The 17,931-nt window shown below is 51.2% G+C and overlaps 3 protein-coding genes, 1 non-coding gene and 1 pseudogene across 4 annotated transcripts in view; 3 read left to right on the plus strand and 2 right to left on the minus strand.

Annotated features, from left to right (window-relative positions):
- The window catches only part of Rab40c (RAB40C, member RAS oncogene family), a 36,432-nt gene extending 26,143 nt beyond the window's left edge, over positions 1-10,289 (plus strand). The window contains exons 3-7 of the mRNA XM_005349065.2: positions 525-585; positions 1,731-1,791; positions 6,984-7,061; positions 7,333-7,555; positions 8,467-10,289. Coding sequence (XP_005349122.1) covers positions 525-585; positions 1,731-1,791; positions 6,984-7,061; positions 7,333-7,555; positions 8,467-8,747 — 704 coding nt within the window. The 3' untranslated portion in view covers positions 8,748-10,289. The remainder of the gene's footprint in view (positions 1-524; positions 586-1,730; positions 1,792-6,983; positions 7,062-7,332; positions 7,556-8,466) is intronic.
- A 70-nt stretch (positions 10,290-10,359) lies between these two features.
- On the plus strand, positions 10,360-14,855 carry Wfikkn1 (WAP, follistatin/kazal, immunoglobulin, kunitz and netrin domain containing 1). Its single transcript, XM_005349066.3, has 2 exons — positions 10,360-12,455; positions 13,122-14,855. The coding sequence occupies exons 1-2, from the start codon at positions 12,276-12,278 to the stop codon at positions 14,598-14,600; spliced, it is 1,659 nt and encodes a 552-aa protein (XP_005349123.1). The 5' UTR covers positions 10,360-12,275; the 3' UTR covers positions 14,601-14,855.
- Positions 14,856-14,960: 105 nt separating this feature from the next.
- Mettl26 (methyltransferase like 26) lies at positions 14,961-16,612 on the minus strand. Its single transcript, XM_005349067.3, has 6 exons — positions 16,396-16,612; positions 16,042-16,204; positions 15,688-15,747; positions 15,427-15,494; positions 15,251-15,329; positions 14,961-15,177 (listed from the first exon to the last, which is right to left on the minus strand). Exons 1-6 carry the CDS (start codon positions 16,590-16,592, stop codon positions 15,130-15,132), a joined length of 615 nt encoding a protein of 204 aa, XP_005349124.1. The 5' UTR covers positions 16,593-16,612; the 3' UTR covers positions 14,961-15,129.
- Positions 16,613-16,620: 8 nt separating this feature from the next.
- The window catches only part of LOC102000600, a 4,909-nt pseudogene continuing 3,598 nt past the window's right edge, over positions 16,621-17,931 (plus strand).
- Positions 16,900-16,970, minus strand: Trnag-ccc. The gene has a single exon. It is a non-coding gene; the product is annotated as a tRNA-Gly (tRNA).

Here is a 17,931-nt window from a genome sequence, read left to right on the forward strand (position 1 = left end):
CTTTATTATGTTCATTTGGTGTGAAGGTGTCAGATCTCATGGAACTGCATTTTCAGACAGTTGTGAGCTGCCATGTGGGTGCTGGGAATCGAACCCGGGTCCTCTGGAAGAGCAGTCAGTGCTCTTAACCGCTGAGCCATCTCTCCAGCCCCAGCACTTTGTTTTTTGAGAGGTCAACTGTAGAATTTATAGGAAAGACATGTCACAGCGGGAGTGAACCATTTCCCTCCAGGCATTCTGGGTCCAGAGCCGTTAGAGACTGGTGTGGCCTGAGTATTTCTAATGTCCCATTCTGATCTGGGCTTCTACCTGGCCCATGGTTGTCATACAGTGTGAGCTAGTCAGGTGCCCTGAGAAAGCCATAGCCGAGGGCAATGAGCACCTTCCTCCTGCTCCTGCTTCCCTGGAGGTCATTGTGGGATTTGAGGAAGTATATTTTTCTGTTTAAAACACAGACTTGGGCAGGAGGACCTCACAGTGAAGCCCATTACTGATGGACACTCTGACCCTCTGCTTCCTCACAGGAATTGACTATAAGACTACCACCATCCTACTGGACGGACGGCGTGTCAAACTGGAACTCTGGTGAGTTGGTAATCTGATGAGAACATGGAAGCCAAGTGAGAAAGCATCTTTTTTAAAATATTTTATTTACTTTTATGTGTGTTGATATTTTATCTGCATATATGTCTATGTGAGAGTGTCAGATCTTGGAGTTATAGACAGTTGTGAGCTGTCATCGGTGGCTGGGAATTGGACCCAGGTCCTCTGGGAGAATAGCCAATGCTCTTCACTGCTGAGCCATCTCTCCAGCCCCATGAGGAAGCATCTTATTTGCCGTAACCTTTTACATATACTGTGTTCAAACTGGATTTTTCTCCATGATGAGCAAACCAAAAAGCCCAGAATGTTTTATTTTAAAGCTTCCTCCAATTTTGTTTGCTTGTTTGTTTTTGTTTTTTGAGACAGGGTTTCTCTGTGATACAGTCTTTGCTGTCCTGGAACTTACTCTGTAGATTAGGCTGCCTCGAACCCACAGAGATTCTCTTACCTCTGCCTCCCAAGTGCTGGGATTAAAGGCATGCACCACCACTGCCTGGCACCTCCTCCAATTTTACCCATAAAAACTTGTCTTCCTGGGGCTGGAGAGATGCTCAGAGGTTAAGAAGAGGACTGCTGTTCTTTGTGAGGACCCAGATTTGGGTCCCAGCACCCATGCGACAGCTCACAGCAGTGTATAATTTCAGTTCCAGTGGGTCTAACATCCACTTCAGGCCTCTCATGGGCATCAGGCATGCATGTGTTGTTCATACACATAAAATTAAAAATTAAGGCTGGGCATGGTGGCACATGCCTGTAATCCCAGCACTCAGGGAGGCAGAGGTAGGCAGATCTCTGTGAGTTCAAGGCCAGCTTGATCTAAAAAGTGAGTTCTGGAACAGCTAGTCCTGTTATACAGAAAAACTGTCTCAAAAAACCAAAACAAACACAAATTAAGAAGGAGCTGTGTGTACATTTGCCTTTAATCCCAGTCAGTACTCAGGAGGCAAAGGCAGGCAGAGACTTTTGTGAATTCGAGGCTAGCCTATTCTATGAAGCCAGTTCTAGTCAAAATTACACAGTGAGACTCTGTCTCAAAAAAAAGAAGAAGGAAAAAAAAAAGGAGACAGGACTGAGCCTCTTATACTGGGAATACTCGTGCATGCTGCTGACCCTCCTGTGTGTTTCAGGGACACGTCGGGCCAGGGCAGGTTCTGCACCATCTTCAGGTCCTACTCGAGGGGCGCACAGGTAAGACCAGCACCATTATGTTGTCTGGTAGGTGCCTCTCCTGATTCTTTCTGAACCGGTATCACTATTCTGCCAGTTCCCTAAGAACTTTACTCTTTTTGATCAAGTGTTTTGTTTTCTTCCAGCGCTGAGGATTGAGCTCTGGGCCCTTATCGTACATGATTGGTGGGTTCCGCTACTGAGCTGCATCCTCAGCCCTTTTTTTCCCAAGGATTTTGATGTCCAGACATCAGGTCTCCAAAAGCCCATCTGTGTAGGAAGGATTCTTAGCCTTGTAGCCTCATTTCGAGGCTGCCTATGTGGGAGGCAACTGAGTCTCTATTGTACCTGCCTCTAGTGTCCCTGTATGAACCCTTGCTGTTTTCATGGTGCCTTAAGATGTACCCTGAACTTAGCACAGCAGTGGCCTCTCCAAGCTGTTGAGGTGCAGCTTATCCATTTGTTTCACCAGAAGCCAAAGGCGTTCCCCCATCTACCCTCACACACAGAATTGTGTGTCTCCTAAGGGTGTGACTGAATGTGGAGGTGACTTGAGCTGTATCAAAGCTAGAACTCTGCAGACTGGAAATGTTAACGATGGGCTGCAGCTATGGGGATCTTGTCTTGGCAGTAGGAGAGCACCATGCATACACAGTACCATGCATGGTGTGACTCGCTATTCCCTGTTCCCTGGAGTCATCATGTTTTCATCATTCTGAAACCAGAGGGAAAGTAGCTGAGACCTGTGTAAATAGAACTGCTTTAGATCCTGTGCTGCTCTGCATGAGGGATGTGAATGGAAGTTCAGTTCTGTTTGGTGCACCTCAAACTTCTGCAAGAGCCGGAAAACCCAGACCCTACCTCTAGACAACCAGGAGTGAGGAACATTAGTCTAAGGATAAATTCTACAGGACCCTCTTCACTTTATTTTTATTTTTTTCTAAAGTGGTATTACTGGATCTTTTTTTTTAATATTTATTTATTTATTTATTTATTTATTATGTATACAATATTCTGTCTGTGTGTATGCCTGCAGGCCAGAAGAGGGCACCAGACCTCTTTACAGATGGTTGTGAGCCACCATGTGGTTGTTGGGAATTGAACTCAGGACCTTTGGAAGAGCAGGCAATGCTCTTAACCACTGAGCCATCTCTCCAGCCCCTTCACTTTATTTTTTTTAAATGTATTTTATGTATATGGGTATTTTGCCTGCATGTATGATTGTGCACCACATGTATGCCTGGTAGCAATGGAGGTTAAAAGAAGGTCTCAGATCCCCTGGGACTGGAGTTACAAATGGTTCTGAACTGCTATGTGAGTCCAGGACTCAAATCCGGGTCTTTTGTAAGAGCAGTCAGTACTTTTAGGCACTCTCCCTGATTTTTGAGATAGGATCTCATACTTCATATAGCCCAAGCAGATCTCCAACTCTGCAGGGAGTCTCCTTCTCTAGCCTTTCAACTGCTAGAAATAAATATATGAGCCACCACTCTCCGCCCATTATTCTTTTATAAGAGAACGATGAATATGTCTTACATTTAAAAAGTTTTTGAGTTTTTGTTGTTGTTTTGAGAGGAAAAGAACACACAAGCACAAGCACCAGGCTGTCCTGGAACTCACTCTGCAGATCCGTCTGGCTTTGAATTCAGAGAGTGCTGGGATTAAAGGCATGCACCACCACCGTCCGGCTCTGGCAAGGCATTTTAATAGGACATGTCTTACTGCTCTCCTACCGTTTGTCAACCCTTTGTCTCCTGGGTCTCTCAAGGTCTGAGTCTTGCACATCGCACAAACAAAGGCTAATAGCTTCTCCTTTGCTTTTGTCACTTGTCACATGTAGCACTGTTTTGTGGCTGCTACCGAATCCCTTTCATCCTCACCAGTGGCCAAGCTTATTTTTATGGTTGAGTCCTGAAGCAGCCTCTTAATTCCTATGGTCCTGTGCTGCCTCCCGGGAGAGAGAGGGTGCCCCTTGTTTGGTACATGGAGGTCCTAAGACAGGCTTGACAATATCTACTCACTGTGGGGCCACACCAGTACCAGCAGGAGGTGCTGTCCAGCTGCGCTGCGTTTATTTCCATTAGTACAGGAGTATGTTGTCCTTTAAGGGCAGAGTGGATTTGTTTATGTGGAAGGGTTTCTATGAGAAGCGGTAGAGGATACACTAGTAGGTCATTACTGAGGAGGATATCCGCATGCCTCTTGGCACCTGGCAGTTGCTTGTGTGTGTGTGTTTGTGTGTATGTGCATGCGCATGTGTGTAGAAGAGAATATTTTAACACAACCAGGGTGTGTGAGGTGGGAAGACAGGAGTTTTTCACCCTGGCTCTTTGTACTTTGGGAGTTTGGACCACACAGATACATTATATTACTAAGTGCCTATCTATTTACATGTATTATTTATTTGAGGGGAGTGTGCATAAGTGGAAGTCAGAGGGCAAGTTTTGGGAGTTAGTCTCTTCTTCCTCAATGTGGATTGCTGAGATCAAGCTCAGGTTGTCAGGCTTAGCAGCCGGAGCCATCTCTGAGGCTAGTCCTGAGCTGATCTTCCTACCTCTTCCTTCTGGGTGATAGGGTAATAGGTATGTAGAATCATGACAGCGCTCTCTCTCTCTCTCTCTCTCTCTCTCTCTCTCTCTCTCTCTCTCTCTCTCTCTCTCAGGGTCTTACTGTAACATCAGCTGTCCTTGATCCCATAGCAGTTCTCCTACCCCAGTCTCCCAAGTACTGCATTTAGAAGCACATACCACCAGACCCAGCTTAATTTGTAGGGTTTGGTTTTCATTTGTTAGTTATTTTGATACAGAGTAAGACAAAGGCTTGCTAAGTAGCCCTGGATGGCCTGTAACTTGATAGATGAGACTGCCCTCAAACTCACAGACATCTGCCTGCCTCTACCTCCTGAGTGCTGAGAATAAATGTTCAATTTTTAATTTTTTAATTATTTATTCTTAGTTTATTTGCATTGGTGTTTTGGAAGATCAGCCAGTGCTCTTAACCTCTGAGCCATCTCTCCAGCTCCCCTCAATTTTTATTTTTAAAAGGTACTTTAGAGGGCAACAACGATGGTTCAATCAGTGAAGTGTTACCATGCAAGCATGAAGACCCAAGTTTGGATCCCTAGCACCCATATTAAAAGCCAAGTGAGGACTGGAGATATGGCTCAACGGTTAAGAGCATTGCCTGCTCTTCCAAAGGTTCTGAGTTCAATTCCCGGCAACCACATGGTGGCTCACATCCATCTGGAATGAGGTCTGGTGCCCTCTTCTGGCCTGCAGACATACACACAGACAGAATATTGTATACATAATAAATAAATAAATATTTAAAAAAATAAAATAAAATAAAAGCCAAGTGAAATAGTATGTACCTGTAATCCAAGTACTGGGGAAGCAGAGACAGCAAGAGCCCTGAAATTTAATGGCCAGCCAGTCTAGCCAAATTGACAAGCTCCAGGTTCAGTAAGAGACCTTGTAACACTCACACACACACACACAAAAATGGTGGAAAGTGATTGAGGATGACTCACAGAGATCCACCCCATGCAACTTCTAAAAAATCAACAACGGAACATAAATAAATATTGTGCTGGGATTAAAGGTGTGCGCCATCACCTCCTGGCTAAAAGAACACACTTATTGGAGGCATGTGTACAGTTTCATAGGGTTAGTTTATTGTTATCATTATGTCAAGAGCATGGTGATATGCAGGCAGGCATGGTGCTACAGAAGTATCTGGAAGCTTTATATCCTGATCTGCAAACAGGCAGAGACAGACAGACACTGGGCCTAGGTAAACTTTTGAAACCTCAAAACCCACCCCTAGCAACTCACCTCCTCCAACAAAGACACACCTCCTAATCCTTCCTAATTAGTTCATCAGCTGGAGGCTAAGCATACAAATATATGAGCATATGGGGCCATTTTCATTTAACTATCAGCTTTTTAGTCGGGGTCTTGCTATATAGTCTGGCTGGCCTAGACCTAGCTATCTACACTAGTAACCAGAGTGGCCTCCAGTTTGCAGCCCAACCCCCTGCCTCAGACTCCTGAATGATGAGATTATAAATGTGGCCCTCCATCTCTGCCATGTTTAGTTATTATAAATATATTTTTCACTCACTGACCTGGCTCCTTGAGGTCAGGCAGTTTCAGTTTGGCTCCTCTCAGTGGTACCTGACCTCAAGGTAAGGTATGGGATCCCTCCAGGATAGAGAAGTTCCACCCCAGCTGCTGCTCTACTTGAGCCAGGCCTGTTACCTACAGGCCTTTATCTCAGTAGGACTTGGGACTAGCATGAGTTTTCAGAAATGGCAATTCTGTTTCCCTCTTCCTACTCCCATCTTTGCCCGTTTTTGTCCCCCTTCTCTGTCATCCATGTATGAGAACCTGTGGGAAGAGGAGTGAGGGACTCAGTGGGTGGACTCTGATTGCTGACTCTCAAAATCAACCCAGGATGAGAGGCAGATTTGCAGTGTGTTAGTTAACCCTTTGTGATGAGCAATGTGCTCGCTCAGTACCACCCATGCTGGAGAGTCCACGAAGGTGGTCCCGCTGGGATATTTGAGGCAGATGGAGACAGCCCAGAGCTGAGCTCCCAGTAATTGGTCTCTGAGGGATGTGGCAGGAAAAGCCCTGTAGCAAATCCTGTTTAGCCTGACTGAGGCAGCCCTCACTGACTACTGCTCCGAGTGACTGACATTCTGCTGTATAAGTTTGGAGCTGAAAAACTCAGAGCTGCCTCCATTCAGCCCCAGGTGCCCCTAGAGCGGAGTTTGCTGATAGACTGACTTCCAGAATGCTTGGTCCTCCAGTGAGTTCTGTGGCTCTTCACACTCCTCCCCCAACCAAAGCTTAGACCTTTGTTTGGGGATGGGGGGGCTTATAGCCTGTGTGGCTTTTGAATGATTTCAGAGTAATGCCTGTGACTGGCCTGGATTTAAAAAATTGTTAAAAAGTCAGTTCTGCTCCAGCAGTGTTCTCAGGCATATGTGGGCTGGGCCAATTTAACTCAAAGAAGGTCCCTTCCCTGCTGCTCTCCTGGGTGGCAGATGCATTTCTGGTCCGTAGGTTGTGACCATGCTAATTATCTGTAGTCTTCTGGACCATGTTCCTAGCCCTGTCTAGGAATTGTGACTATTCCTATCCAGCAAGTTTCTCCTGGGAATGGGCCCAAACACGCCTGTGGATAATCGCCATTCATCTAACTTGCAGGGAATCCTCCTGGTGTATGATATCACCAACCGTTGGTCCTTTGATGGCATTGACCGGTGGATCAAGGAGATCGATGAGGTAGGTGTGGGTTTATGCCTCTCCAGGAGAGACTATAGGAACAAGTTGTGACTGGGGTATGCTTCATGGGAGTGCTGCCCAATGTAGTCCTCCCCTACCCTGGGAGTGTTGTTCAGCAATGAACAGCTGAACTTTGCTGTCTACTTGGCTCCATCCAGACATTTCTGGACTTGCTTCATTGCAGAATGCAGACATTAGGAGCCCTGCCTATGGCCAAGGGGTGGGGGTGGCTTGTGATTGTGCCTCTGCTGAGTTCTGAACCCCTCCTAAGCATGCACCTGGTGTTCCCCGGATCCTGGTTGGGAACCGGCTGCATCTGGCCTTCAAGCGCCAAGTCCCAACGGAGCAGGCCCGAGCCTACGCAGAGAAGAACTGCATGACCTTCTTTGAAGTCAGCCCCCTGTGCAACTTCAACGTCATTGAGTCCTTCACTGAGCTCTCTCGTATCGTTCTTATGCGGCATGGCATGGAGAAGATCTGGAGGCCCAATCGAGGTGGGACTGAGGCTTAGTTCAGCTAGGATGCTAGCTAGTGGAGTCATGGGGGCTGATGGTGGAGCTGCAGGCATCGATAGTGCATTTAGAGTATAAGTAGTCTCTTAAGAGCTGCAGTCACAGCCGGGCAGTGGTGGTGCACGCCTTTAATCCCAGCACTCGGGAGGCAGAGGCAGGCGGATCTCTGCGAGTTCGAGACCAGCCTGGTCTACAGAGCTAGTTCCAGGACAGGCTCCAAAGCCGCAGAGAAACCCTGTCTCGAAAAACCAAAAAAAAAACAAACTGCAGTCACGTGGCTGCCCGCCCAGACCTAGAGCAAGTGATCTCTTTGCCATGATTTGAGAGCAGAGCTCTGCACAGTCACCTTCACTGCTAATGGTCACAGAAGTAGTGTGTGCAGCTCAGCAGTATCTATCATTGTCCATATACTTGACCAGAAGCCCTAATGATGGCCTTACTCACGGGGTACTTTACAGTAGGGCTCCCTACTAGGCACAGAGATGCTTACAATGTCACCCTAAGATGAAGCCACAGAGAACAGAGTAACTAAATCTTCTCTTGACTTCTGCCAACTATAGGCAAGACTGAATTAACCTCCAACTAGAGCTATAGCAAGGGCTGCATTCCAAAGTTAGTCTGCCTCCTCACCCAGTCTTATAGAGCATCTGGACAGACTGGCCTCTCTTAAGAACACTTTGTAGTGTTTTCTGCTCTAAGAAGGCAGGAGATAGGAGCCACCCAGTGTACAGATAGTGGGGCATCCAGGATCCCTGAGCTGGTGAAGCCACCAGGAGTTTTGAGACTCAGCCAGGCTTTACAGGTAATGTGAAAACCATGTACCTCTCAACAGCTCCCCTCATAAAATCTCATTATCTATCTGTTCCCTCCTCCATCTTACCCTCCCCTCACAGTTTTCAGCCTGCAGGACCTCTGCTGCCGTGCCATTGTCTCCTGTACCCCCGTGCACCTCATCGACAAGCTCCCACTACCTGTCACCATCAAGAGCCACCTCAAGTCCTTTTCCATGGCCAACGGCATGAACGCTGTCATGATGCATGGCCGCTCCTACTCCCTGGCAAGTGGGGCCGGGGGCAGTGGCAGCAAGGGCAACAGCCTTAAGAGGTCCAAGTCCATCCGTCCCCCCCAGAGTCCACCTCAGAACTGCTCTCGGAGCAACTGCAAGATCTCCTAGCGGAACCTGTGGGTTCCGCCTGTTCAGACTCGGAGCTAATGCTGGAGCACTCCTGGCCAGGCACTAGGCCCTGCTGCGTGCAGGAAGACTTGGCTACACAACCATGCCTGGGTCTTCCCAGGCTTTCCTCCACATCTGAGCTAGTGGAGGGAAGGGGCGTGCAGGGAGAGACATGCTCCACAGACCAAGCAGCAGGGCTGCTGGTGCTACGGGGACCAGGTCTGAACCAATCCTGGACTCCAGGCTGGGAGTGAGCCTGGCTCCCCTTTATTTATATGGAGAACATTTTACCTGTTTTGTACATTTTTAAAGGGCTGTCAGGGAAGCCTGGATGCCCCTCATAGCCACATCAGCTGTTGGGGAAGCTCAGGATGTCAGGGAAGGAGGGGTGAAGCAGTGATGGAGAGTTTCAGCATTGAAGCCAGATGACCTTTGGGTTTATAAACACCCTTTCTGGGTGTTGATGTTGCTCCGAGGCCAGTGGGAAAAAGATGGGGCCAGGGTGTGTTCCAGATGCTCTGGCCGCAGTCTTAGCTCCAGCTTTCATTTCTGACAAAGGTCGTCAGTATGCTGGACATAGGCAAGGCTTCTGCTCCTGAGACCCAGGAGAGAAGCTGGTTGCACCTGGAAACCCCACTTGTATCCCTCTCCACTGTGCCCTGGCACTTTGAGTGATGTTTACTATACACTCAGTATCTCCAGGTTGAGGCAGAACTCAAGTGCTTAATGGTCTTCAGTGGTATCTGAGCTTTGGGCACAAGGCCTGGGACCCCAGGGTCTAGCAGCTTGTACTCGTTAACCTTGACTGTTTCCTAGCTGCTTCTTGCCTATTGTGGCCCTTCTACCTGTAAGTTTATGTCACTGGAATCTCTTTAACTTGTTTCTTAGTGACATTCTATGGAACAGCAGCCTCAACCATAGGGACCCACTAGGTGGAGCAACTTCTGAAGCCATGGACTATTCCTCCACAGTGCTCCTCATACCCCAATCCACCCTAGTCAGCCTTCTCCCCCGTGGGGTTGTTGTCCCCAGTGGATATCCTATGTGACTGCTTTCCTGTCCTTGCCTGGTGACACAGTCCTCAGGCACGCTGGTGCTTAACTCTACCTCCTGCCCTCAGGGCCCTGGCCATAGCAGGAGCCATGACCCCTTACTGGGGACTTTCTTAGTGCACATTTCCTAAGACCATCTTGCCATGGATGCTACTAGGGCACTGGTAGACACAGCGCCAGCCTGCTGTTCTGAGAGGTTGGGTTAATGCCTGTAGGGACAGGGCTATGGTTGTGGGAACTGCCTGATAAGCAGTAGCCCCTGGGACCTGGCCCAGAGGCTGGATACAATCAAGCATCACCTTTCCCCACCAGTCCTGTTGCTGTTGATAAGAGACCTTTTCTCTGGAATCGCGAATAGAGTGGTATAGACTTTGAGGACCTGGATTGGCCTGCGTGTACGCCATCAACACTACCCTTGCTGCTGTGGACTCCACCATTCCTGGGTTCTTCGTTCTTACTTCTTTGTACAGTAAATGTACTTCAGCAGTGAGCTCATGTCTTTCTTTGTGAACATTGGTCTGGCTTCGTGGGCCTGTAGCTTGTTGGGGGTGGTGAGGGGTGTCTGACAGTGTGCTCTGCCACAGGAGCCAGCACTGCTTTGTGCCTGCCAAAATGATCCCAGGCTTTGTTAACTGTCCCCTGCAGCTGACCTCGGTGACCTGCAGCCATCCATCCACTGGGTTTACATTCCCAGCCACAAAGTAGCCAGGCCTGGTTACAAGCCACACTGGTTCCTGGGGTCTAATCTTGGCCAGGCCAGCATCAGGCAGCCTCAACTATTCACAAGAGCCTTCGTTCGTAGCCTACAGCAGACTGTTTCACGTAGTTTACCACTGCTTCAAGAACACATCTGCAAGTGGAACCTGGAGCTGGTACCTTTCACAGGAAAGCATCTAGCAGGTTATGGGGCTTTGCAGGGCCCTGCTCAGCTAGGGTTATGTCTGATATACTGGAAGGCAAATCTGAATGGGGCAATACAGTTCACTCTAAACATGGCCTCTGGCTCAGGTGCCACCTGCGCTGTTCCGTAGGCACGTCCCTGCCCCCTCATCACCAGGAGTCGGCTCACCCACAGCTCTTTTGTAAGGCAGCAGACACTGGCGCCTGGTAGCCATCTCTTGATCTCCTGGCCAGACCAGGCTCTTATTACCCTGCCTCCTGGGTCAGGGGGTCAGACAAAGGGTCACACAGACTTTTTCCTTCCTGTCTCTGAAAAAACCACTCCCTGGGGACATCTGGAGTCACAGAAAGGGTTTGGAAAGGCAGATTCCAAGCAGGCCCTTTGTCTTGCCATCAGCTTTGATCTCCCTGCCCTCCCCCACAGTGGTAGAGCCTCTACAGTCCAGTTAAAGAATGGATGCTGGCCCTCATGGTGGGTTTGTGGGGCAAGGCCTGAATGTACTTAGATCCCTGAGCAACATCTAGGACGCTTGCTCTTTGAAAGATGAGCTGGCCATCCCTTAAGAAGAAGTTTGGTGACTTCTCTGGACCCTTGTTTGCACTATGAACTACAGTCAGTGTCAGGAGAGACTGTCTTTGACCAGTGCACATAACTTTTTTGCACATGTCTTTTTTTCACACAGACAAAATAGCCATCTGGTTTTGTGCCTGCTTTGCCCATTTGAAGAAGCCAGGAGCCCTGTTTTTAGAGAAACAGTGTATCCAGGGGGTGAATCCTGCTGCAGTGTGCTCTCAGCTGGTGAGATGGCCAAAGCACTGCTGTCACCTCCTCAGTGCACCACCATGCCAGGCACCCTAGCAGGTTTTTTATTCTATGCCAAGACCTGGCAGATGTGACACTTGAAGGGTCCTGGAGGAGAACAGAACCTCTACCACTTGCCAGCTGAAGATGTTCCTTCCTTGTACTTGTGACAGGTGTCATCCTTGACAGCCTTTGGAGAAAACCTAGGCTAGTAGTCAGGGCTGGAGACTGGGGCTGAGGACAAAAGCTAAAATCTACCAGCCCTGCCCCTCCTCCCTGAGTAGAGGGTAGGAGGGTCTTTAAGGAGACTTTGATCCCTGCTGGGCTTCAGCTTGTAGAGGGAGGGGCTCGGATTACAGCATCCCCCTCCCTGGTTTAGCTGGCCCTTCTCCGCCCCTTGGTGACCCTAGTGGTCAGTTGCTCTGAGCTTCAGGGCCTCTGGCCCCTCCCCAGCCCTTCCTCTTCTTCTGTTCCCAGTCCTATGCTGACCAGAGCCTGAGAGCCACCCACAGTGGCTGGGAGAGGGCCAGCCAGTATTTTGTGGACGGGTTTTGAAAGATCCCAGAATACCTATTCACACTTCCAGAAAGGAACATCAGCTGTGGGCTCCAGCCTTTGGGGGGCAGGGTCCCAAGGAGTCACAGAAGAGGGTCCATTTGAGGCAGGGATAGCAATCCTAGGCCCAGGACCCTATAAGGTGGATGCCTATAGGAAGTCCTGGCTCCACGAGTGGCTCGTGGCCACACACTCCCACCCCCTGGCCCTGTGGCCCCCATGCCTGCCCCACAGCCACTCCTGCCTCTGCTCTTTGTCTTCGGGCTCATCCATCTGACCTCGGAGACCAACCCGCTGCCAGAGCCTGGAAGCCACCCTGGCATGTGCCCCAACCAGCTCAGCCCCCACCTGTGGGTGGACGCCCAGAGCACCTGTGAGCGTGAGTGCACCAGGGACCAGGTGAGCACTGACATCTCATGGGATCCTGGGCCCCACCCCAGCTCTTTCCTCCGTGGGGGGAGCAGACCCCAACCCCAGGAGTCTGCTTTCTCCAGGGTGTCTCCATACTTATTTCCCTGGATTTGGGGCCATGACCTGTCCTCAGGGCTCAAGGGATGCCCCTACCTTTCTACCCTCACCTGTCTGAAGAGTAAGAACATCTCCCATCCCTGGACTGACTGGTCTTCACCAATCCTGTCACTAACCTGCTTGAGCACCACTTCTTTAAGTGATGTGGACCCAGGCCTCTGACCTACCCCTGCAAATGGCACCACCCTTCTGCCCTGCCCTGCCCTGCCCTGCCTGTGGTCCTTTCCTCATTTCCCAGACTGGGAAGGGGACAAAAGAGTTCCCTAAGTGGTGCGCCCTCTGATGGCAGAGCAGCTGCTTGCACACTGCTCCATCTGCACCGCAGAGGTGCTTGCTAAAGAGGCCTGCTGCGGTGCCGAGGATTCAGTGGGAGTAAGGTGACACGGCCTTGTTGCTCTGCTCATGCTGTTCAGAAAGCACTGCCACCACTTTCCATAGGGAAGCAGGCTTTGAGAGAGGCAGCCACGTCTCCCAGGGGAGTGCATGGGCAATGCTGGGAAGGGTTCAGGGTTCCACTAAACTGTCCCTGTCCCTCAGGACTGTGCGGCCTCTGAGAAGTGCTGCACCAATGTGTGTGGGCTGCGGAGCTGCGTGGCGGCCCGATTCCCCAGTGGTGGCCCAGCTGTACCTGAGCCAGCAGCCTCCTGTGAAGGCTTCCAATGCACACAACAGGGTTCTGACTGTGACATCTGGGATGGGCAGCCAGTTTGCCGCTGCCGTGACCGCTGTGAGAAAGAACCCAGCTTCACTTGCGCTTCCGATGGCCTCACTTATTACAACCGCTGCTATATGGATGCAGAGGCCTGCCTGCGAGGTCTCCACCTGCATGTGGTGCCCTGCAAACACATTCTCAGCTGGCCACCCAGTAGCCCAGGACCACCTGAGACCACTGCTCGGCCAACCCCTGGGGCTGCTCCCATGCCACCTGCCCTGTATAACAGCCCCTCACCACAGGCAGTACATGTAGGAGGAACAGCTAGCCTCCACTGTGATGTTAGTGGCCGTCCACCGCCTGCTGTGACCTGGGAGAAACAAAGCCATCAGCGGGAGAACCTGATCATGCGCCCTGACCAGATGTATGGCAATGTGGTTGTCACCAGTATTGGACAGCTAGTGCTGTACAATGCCCAGTTGGAGGATGCAGGCCTATATACATGCACTGCACGCAATGCTGCTGGCCTGCTGCGGGCTGACTTCCCCCTCTCTGTTTTGCAGCGGATAAATACTCAGGATAAGGACCCAGGTGTCCTGGCCCTGGCTGAGTGCCAGCCTGACACACAGGCCTGTGTTGGGCCTGCCACTCCTCACCATGTCCTTTGGCGCTTTGACCCACAGCGAGGCAGCTGCATGACCTTCCCAGCCCTCAAATGTGATGGAGCTGCCCGGGGCTTTGAGACCTATGAGGCATGCCAACAGGCCTGTGTCCGTGGCCCTGGGGATGCCTGTGCACTACCTGCAGTTCAGGGCCCATGCCAGGGCTGGGAGCCACGCTGGGCCTATAGCCCACTGCTACAGCAGTGCCACCCCTTTGTATACAGTGGCTGTGAAGGCAACAGCAATAACTTTGAGAGCCGGGAGAGCTGTGAAGATGCTTGCCCCGTGCCACGCACACCACCCTGTCGTGCCTGCCGCCTCAAGAGCAAGCTGGCTCTGAGCTTGTGCCGTAGTGATTTTGCCATTGTGGGTCGACTCACAGAGGTACTGGAGGAGCCAGAGGCTGCAGGCGGCATTGCTCGTGTGGCCTTAGATGATGTGCTCAAAGATGACAAGATGGGCCTCAAGTTCTTGGGCACCAAATACCTGGAGGTGACACTGAGTGGCATGGACTGGGCCTGCCCATGCCCCAATGTGACAGCTGGTGATGGGCCACTGGTCATCATGGGTGAGGTTCGTGAAGGTGTGGCCATATTGGATGCTAACAGCTATGTCCGTGCTGCCAGCGAGAAGCGAGTCAAGAAGATTGCAGAGCTGCTTGAGAAGAAGGCTTGTGAGCTGCTCAACCGCTTCCAAGACTAGCTTTATCTGTAATCCCCATTCCCACCCTCCTTCCTGCTGAATAAACGTCTGTGCCTGTGGGATTCACAGCCTCTGGTTCCCTTCTAGCTGCAGCCGCCCCATCACCACTGTGTTCAGCTGGAGTGATGCGAGTAATGGGAGCTCCAGTTTCTGCCCAAGGGTTACCAAGTAGCACCATGTCACTCTTGGGGACCCTCCTACAGACCTACAAGTTTCTCTCCTGGGACATAAGAGGAAGCCAGCTCAATCCTGCTTCAGCCATCCTCCAAGCTCTAATCTTCCCTCAGACCAAACCCCCTTTGCCTTCCCACAACTATTCCCAGCAAACAGTGTGGTAGGGATGCCCCAAGTGAAATGGAATGACTTTATTTCATGGCCCATTGGGCCCAGATTCTCTGTAGCACTGTGGCCACCAGATTAGGAGGGACTAATTTATCCCAAGGAGTGACTCAGGGAGGGGCTGAGGTCTAGCTTGTACCATGGCAGAACCTTTGACAGAGATGCAGGCACATGGGAGGTAGGAAATAGGCTATTCTTTCCGGAAAATCAGGCACTTGTTGTTGGCTGGCATGTCCACCTGGAAAAATGCTTTGCTGGAGTGGCCCTTAGTCCCAGGGAGATTCCCTGCCCCCCACCATTGCCCTGCCTACCATCCTCTCCAGGACCAAGCCGCTGGCCTGGCCTAGTTCCTCCAGGAGGGCTGTGTCACGAAGCCCCCACTCTGGGTTCCTATAGTCAGGGAGGGAGGGAGATGTCACTTGCAGAACTGAAGGTTTCATCAGCCCACCTGCCCTCTGAGCCAAGCCCCTCTCTACCTAGGTCTGACCTGCATCTGAGGCTCAGGTCAAAGTCCACGTTGCTCTGGGGAGAGATCTTTCCATTGACTGCAAAGGGCTGTGGGAACAAGGAGACAGTCTGTGGGCCCAAGGTCAGTTCCCATAGGACTCATTTTTAGGCTGGGAACAAGAGTATGCAAAGAACACCCCCTTTCTGCTCCCAAGAAGGAAAAGGGCAAGGACCCAGATTCAGTGCAAGAGACTGGGAAACACCTGGACTGCTAAGGGCCTCTTAATGTAGGGTCACTCACCCCATAGGTGATCAGCAAGGCCTTGGTTTTAAGCAGTTGTCCTGCTGCTTTGAAGAGTCCCTGAAGAGAGGGAGACAGGGTAAGCTGGGCGCTTGAGACTCAGGCCTGATTCAGCACATCTGCCTGTCACCATCTAGCTAGCCAGGGTCAGTCAATCTGACCTCAGAACTTGTCTGCTGAATCAGGGCAACACTGTTTGCTTTGTTTTTTGTTTTTTCTATGTTGTTGTTTGTTTGGGGGCGGGTTGTAAATTTGTAGAATTAAATCATTTTTTCCTTCTGGAAAGGAAAAAAAAGAGAGAGACTCAGGCCTCCTTTCTTGCAAAATGAAAGCTGGGTTCCACAATGTTTTTACCTCAGTGCAGTTCAGGGGGCTGATGTGGATCATATTGATGCAGAGCAACAGGTCCAGCGACCGCGGCTGGATTCCGCCCCATTGCTCCCACTCCCAGGTCACGTCCAGGTACAGCGGGGCCTTCACATTGGACAACCCTTGGGCTTGGGTGGTGGCGGCAATGCTGTAGTGGGCAGCGCGTGGGCAAGGGTCAGCTAGCGCCCCCCACCACTACCAACAGTGGGTCAGAGGCTAAGTCCTGAGAAGCGGCCTCAGTCCAGCACCCAGACCTGGTCGCGCCCTCTCTTCCCATCGCCAGCCCCGCCCCCAACTCAACCCAACCCCCGGCAAGTGAGAGACACCGAGCCGCCACACCTGTCCAGGCAGCGCTGGTCCACGTCTGACGGCTGCCACTCGGCGTGCGGGAAAGCCTGTGCAAAGTGCGCGGCGTGCTGGCCTGAGCCCGAGGCCACCTCGAGCACACGAACGCCGCGCTGGGCAGGATCTACATACTGGCGGAGCACGCACAGGATGGGCTCCTTATTTCGCTCAGCAGCCGCAGCCACCATCATCGCTGCGGTGCTGCCAACCCGGCTAGGAATGCTCGCGGGGCACGACGGGAGCTGTGGTCCAGCTTCTGCGCAGGGCACTACGGGAGTTGTGGTCGTACCTACCAGCCGCCTGATACAGGAAAACTGTCAGGAAGCCGCTTGACTCCTTAAGGGGTCGGCGCTGGGCTTGGCTGTGAGTATCCAGGTGTGGTTTACTCTAACATCCAGCACTTAGTCTGAGCCAGTGTTTTCAGCGTATTTGTCACATTGAAAGTTTGTTGCGTCTGCGCCACACCTTCTTCTGAAGTTTATGAAACAAAAAAGCAACTGCGCCGCCCGGGAATCGAACCCGGGTCGCAAGAATGGGAATCTTGCATGATACCACTACACCAGCGGCGCTGTTGAGCTAGGCGGCAGTCCACAGACTATACGAAGTGTGACGTACGTACGCTGATCAATGCAACAGCATTGCGCATGCGTCTTTCCTATTGCGCGCCACTTTTCGGTTGACAAGAATTTATAGGACACGCTAGCCCACCGGATCCCAAAGTGTTGCTGGTGATCGAAAGGAGAAAAGGTGGGGACGCCAGGTTTATAGACAGCCAGGATCGAGTTCTGCACCGTGGAAACCATAGCAGCCGCGAGCACTCGGAAGTTGAAGCAGCGGTCAGGTCCTGACGTTCGATCGGCCAGGCTTTGAGGGCGTGGTCGTAGTGGGTGGCAACAGAGTGGAACTTCCGGACCACCCTAGATGCAGGACTCATCAGGTCTGGGACCGCTGGGGGGGGGTTCACGAGCTTTGTGTGACCTTGAGAGGACTGGCCCCAGCTCGAGGTCCACGGATAGACATCAGGAGGTGGGCAGTGACCAGTGAAGTGAAGTTGGAGACGACGAGTGTGCAGACAAGAGTACTTTGCCCTGAGGCGCGCCCGGGTTGTGGGGGCGTCCACGTCTACGAGGGGCTGGAGTTTTGAAAGAGCCGCAACTTCCGAGGCCGGTTGTCAGTCAAGGCTTACGTGGGCTCCTCTTGCCCCATACAGCAGCATGGCTCCTGCTTAGGGTTGCTGTTGAGGTGTCTGTCCAAAGTGTGTTTGGCCACTGGTGGCCAGCTTGTGAGTGTAGACAAGGCTGAAGAATCTGAAAAGAAGTCTGAGCCATTTACTAAAATTATACAAGGCCCAAAAGAAGCCTTCAATGATATTTTGCAAAGATTGACCTCAGTTGTAAATAGAATGTATCAAATCCGGGCAGTGGTGGCACACGCCTTTAATCCCAGCACTCAGGAGGCAGAGGCAGGCGGATCTTTGTGAGTTCGAGACCAGCCTGGTCTACAAGAGCTAGTTCCAGGACAGGCTCCAAA

The sequence above is a fragment of the Microtus ochrogaster genome, chromosome 7 (genome assembly GCF_000317375.1).
Source record: "Microtus ochrogaster isolate Prairie Vole_2 chromosome 7, MicOch1.0, whole genome shotgun sequence".
Taxonomy (NCBI): Eukaryota; Metazoa; Chordata; class Mammalia; order Rodentia; family Cricetidae; genus Microtus; species Microtus ochrogaster.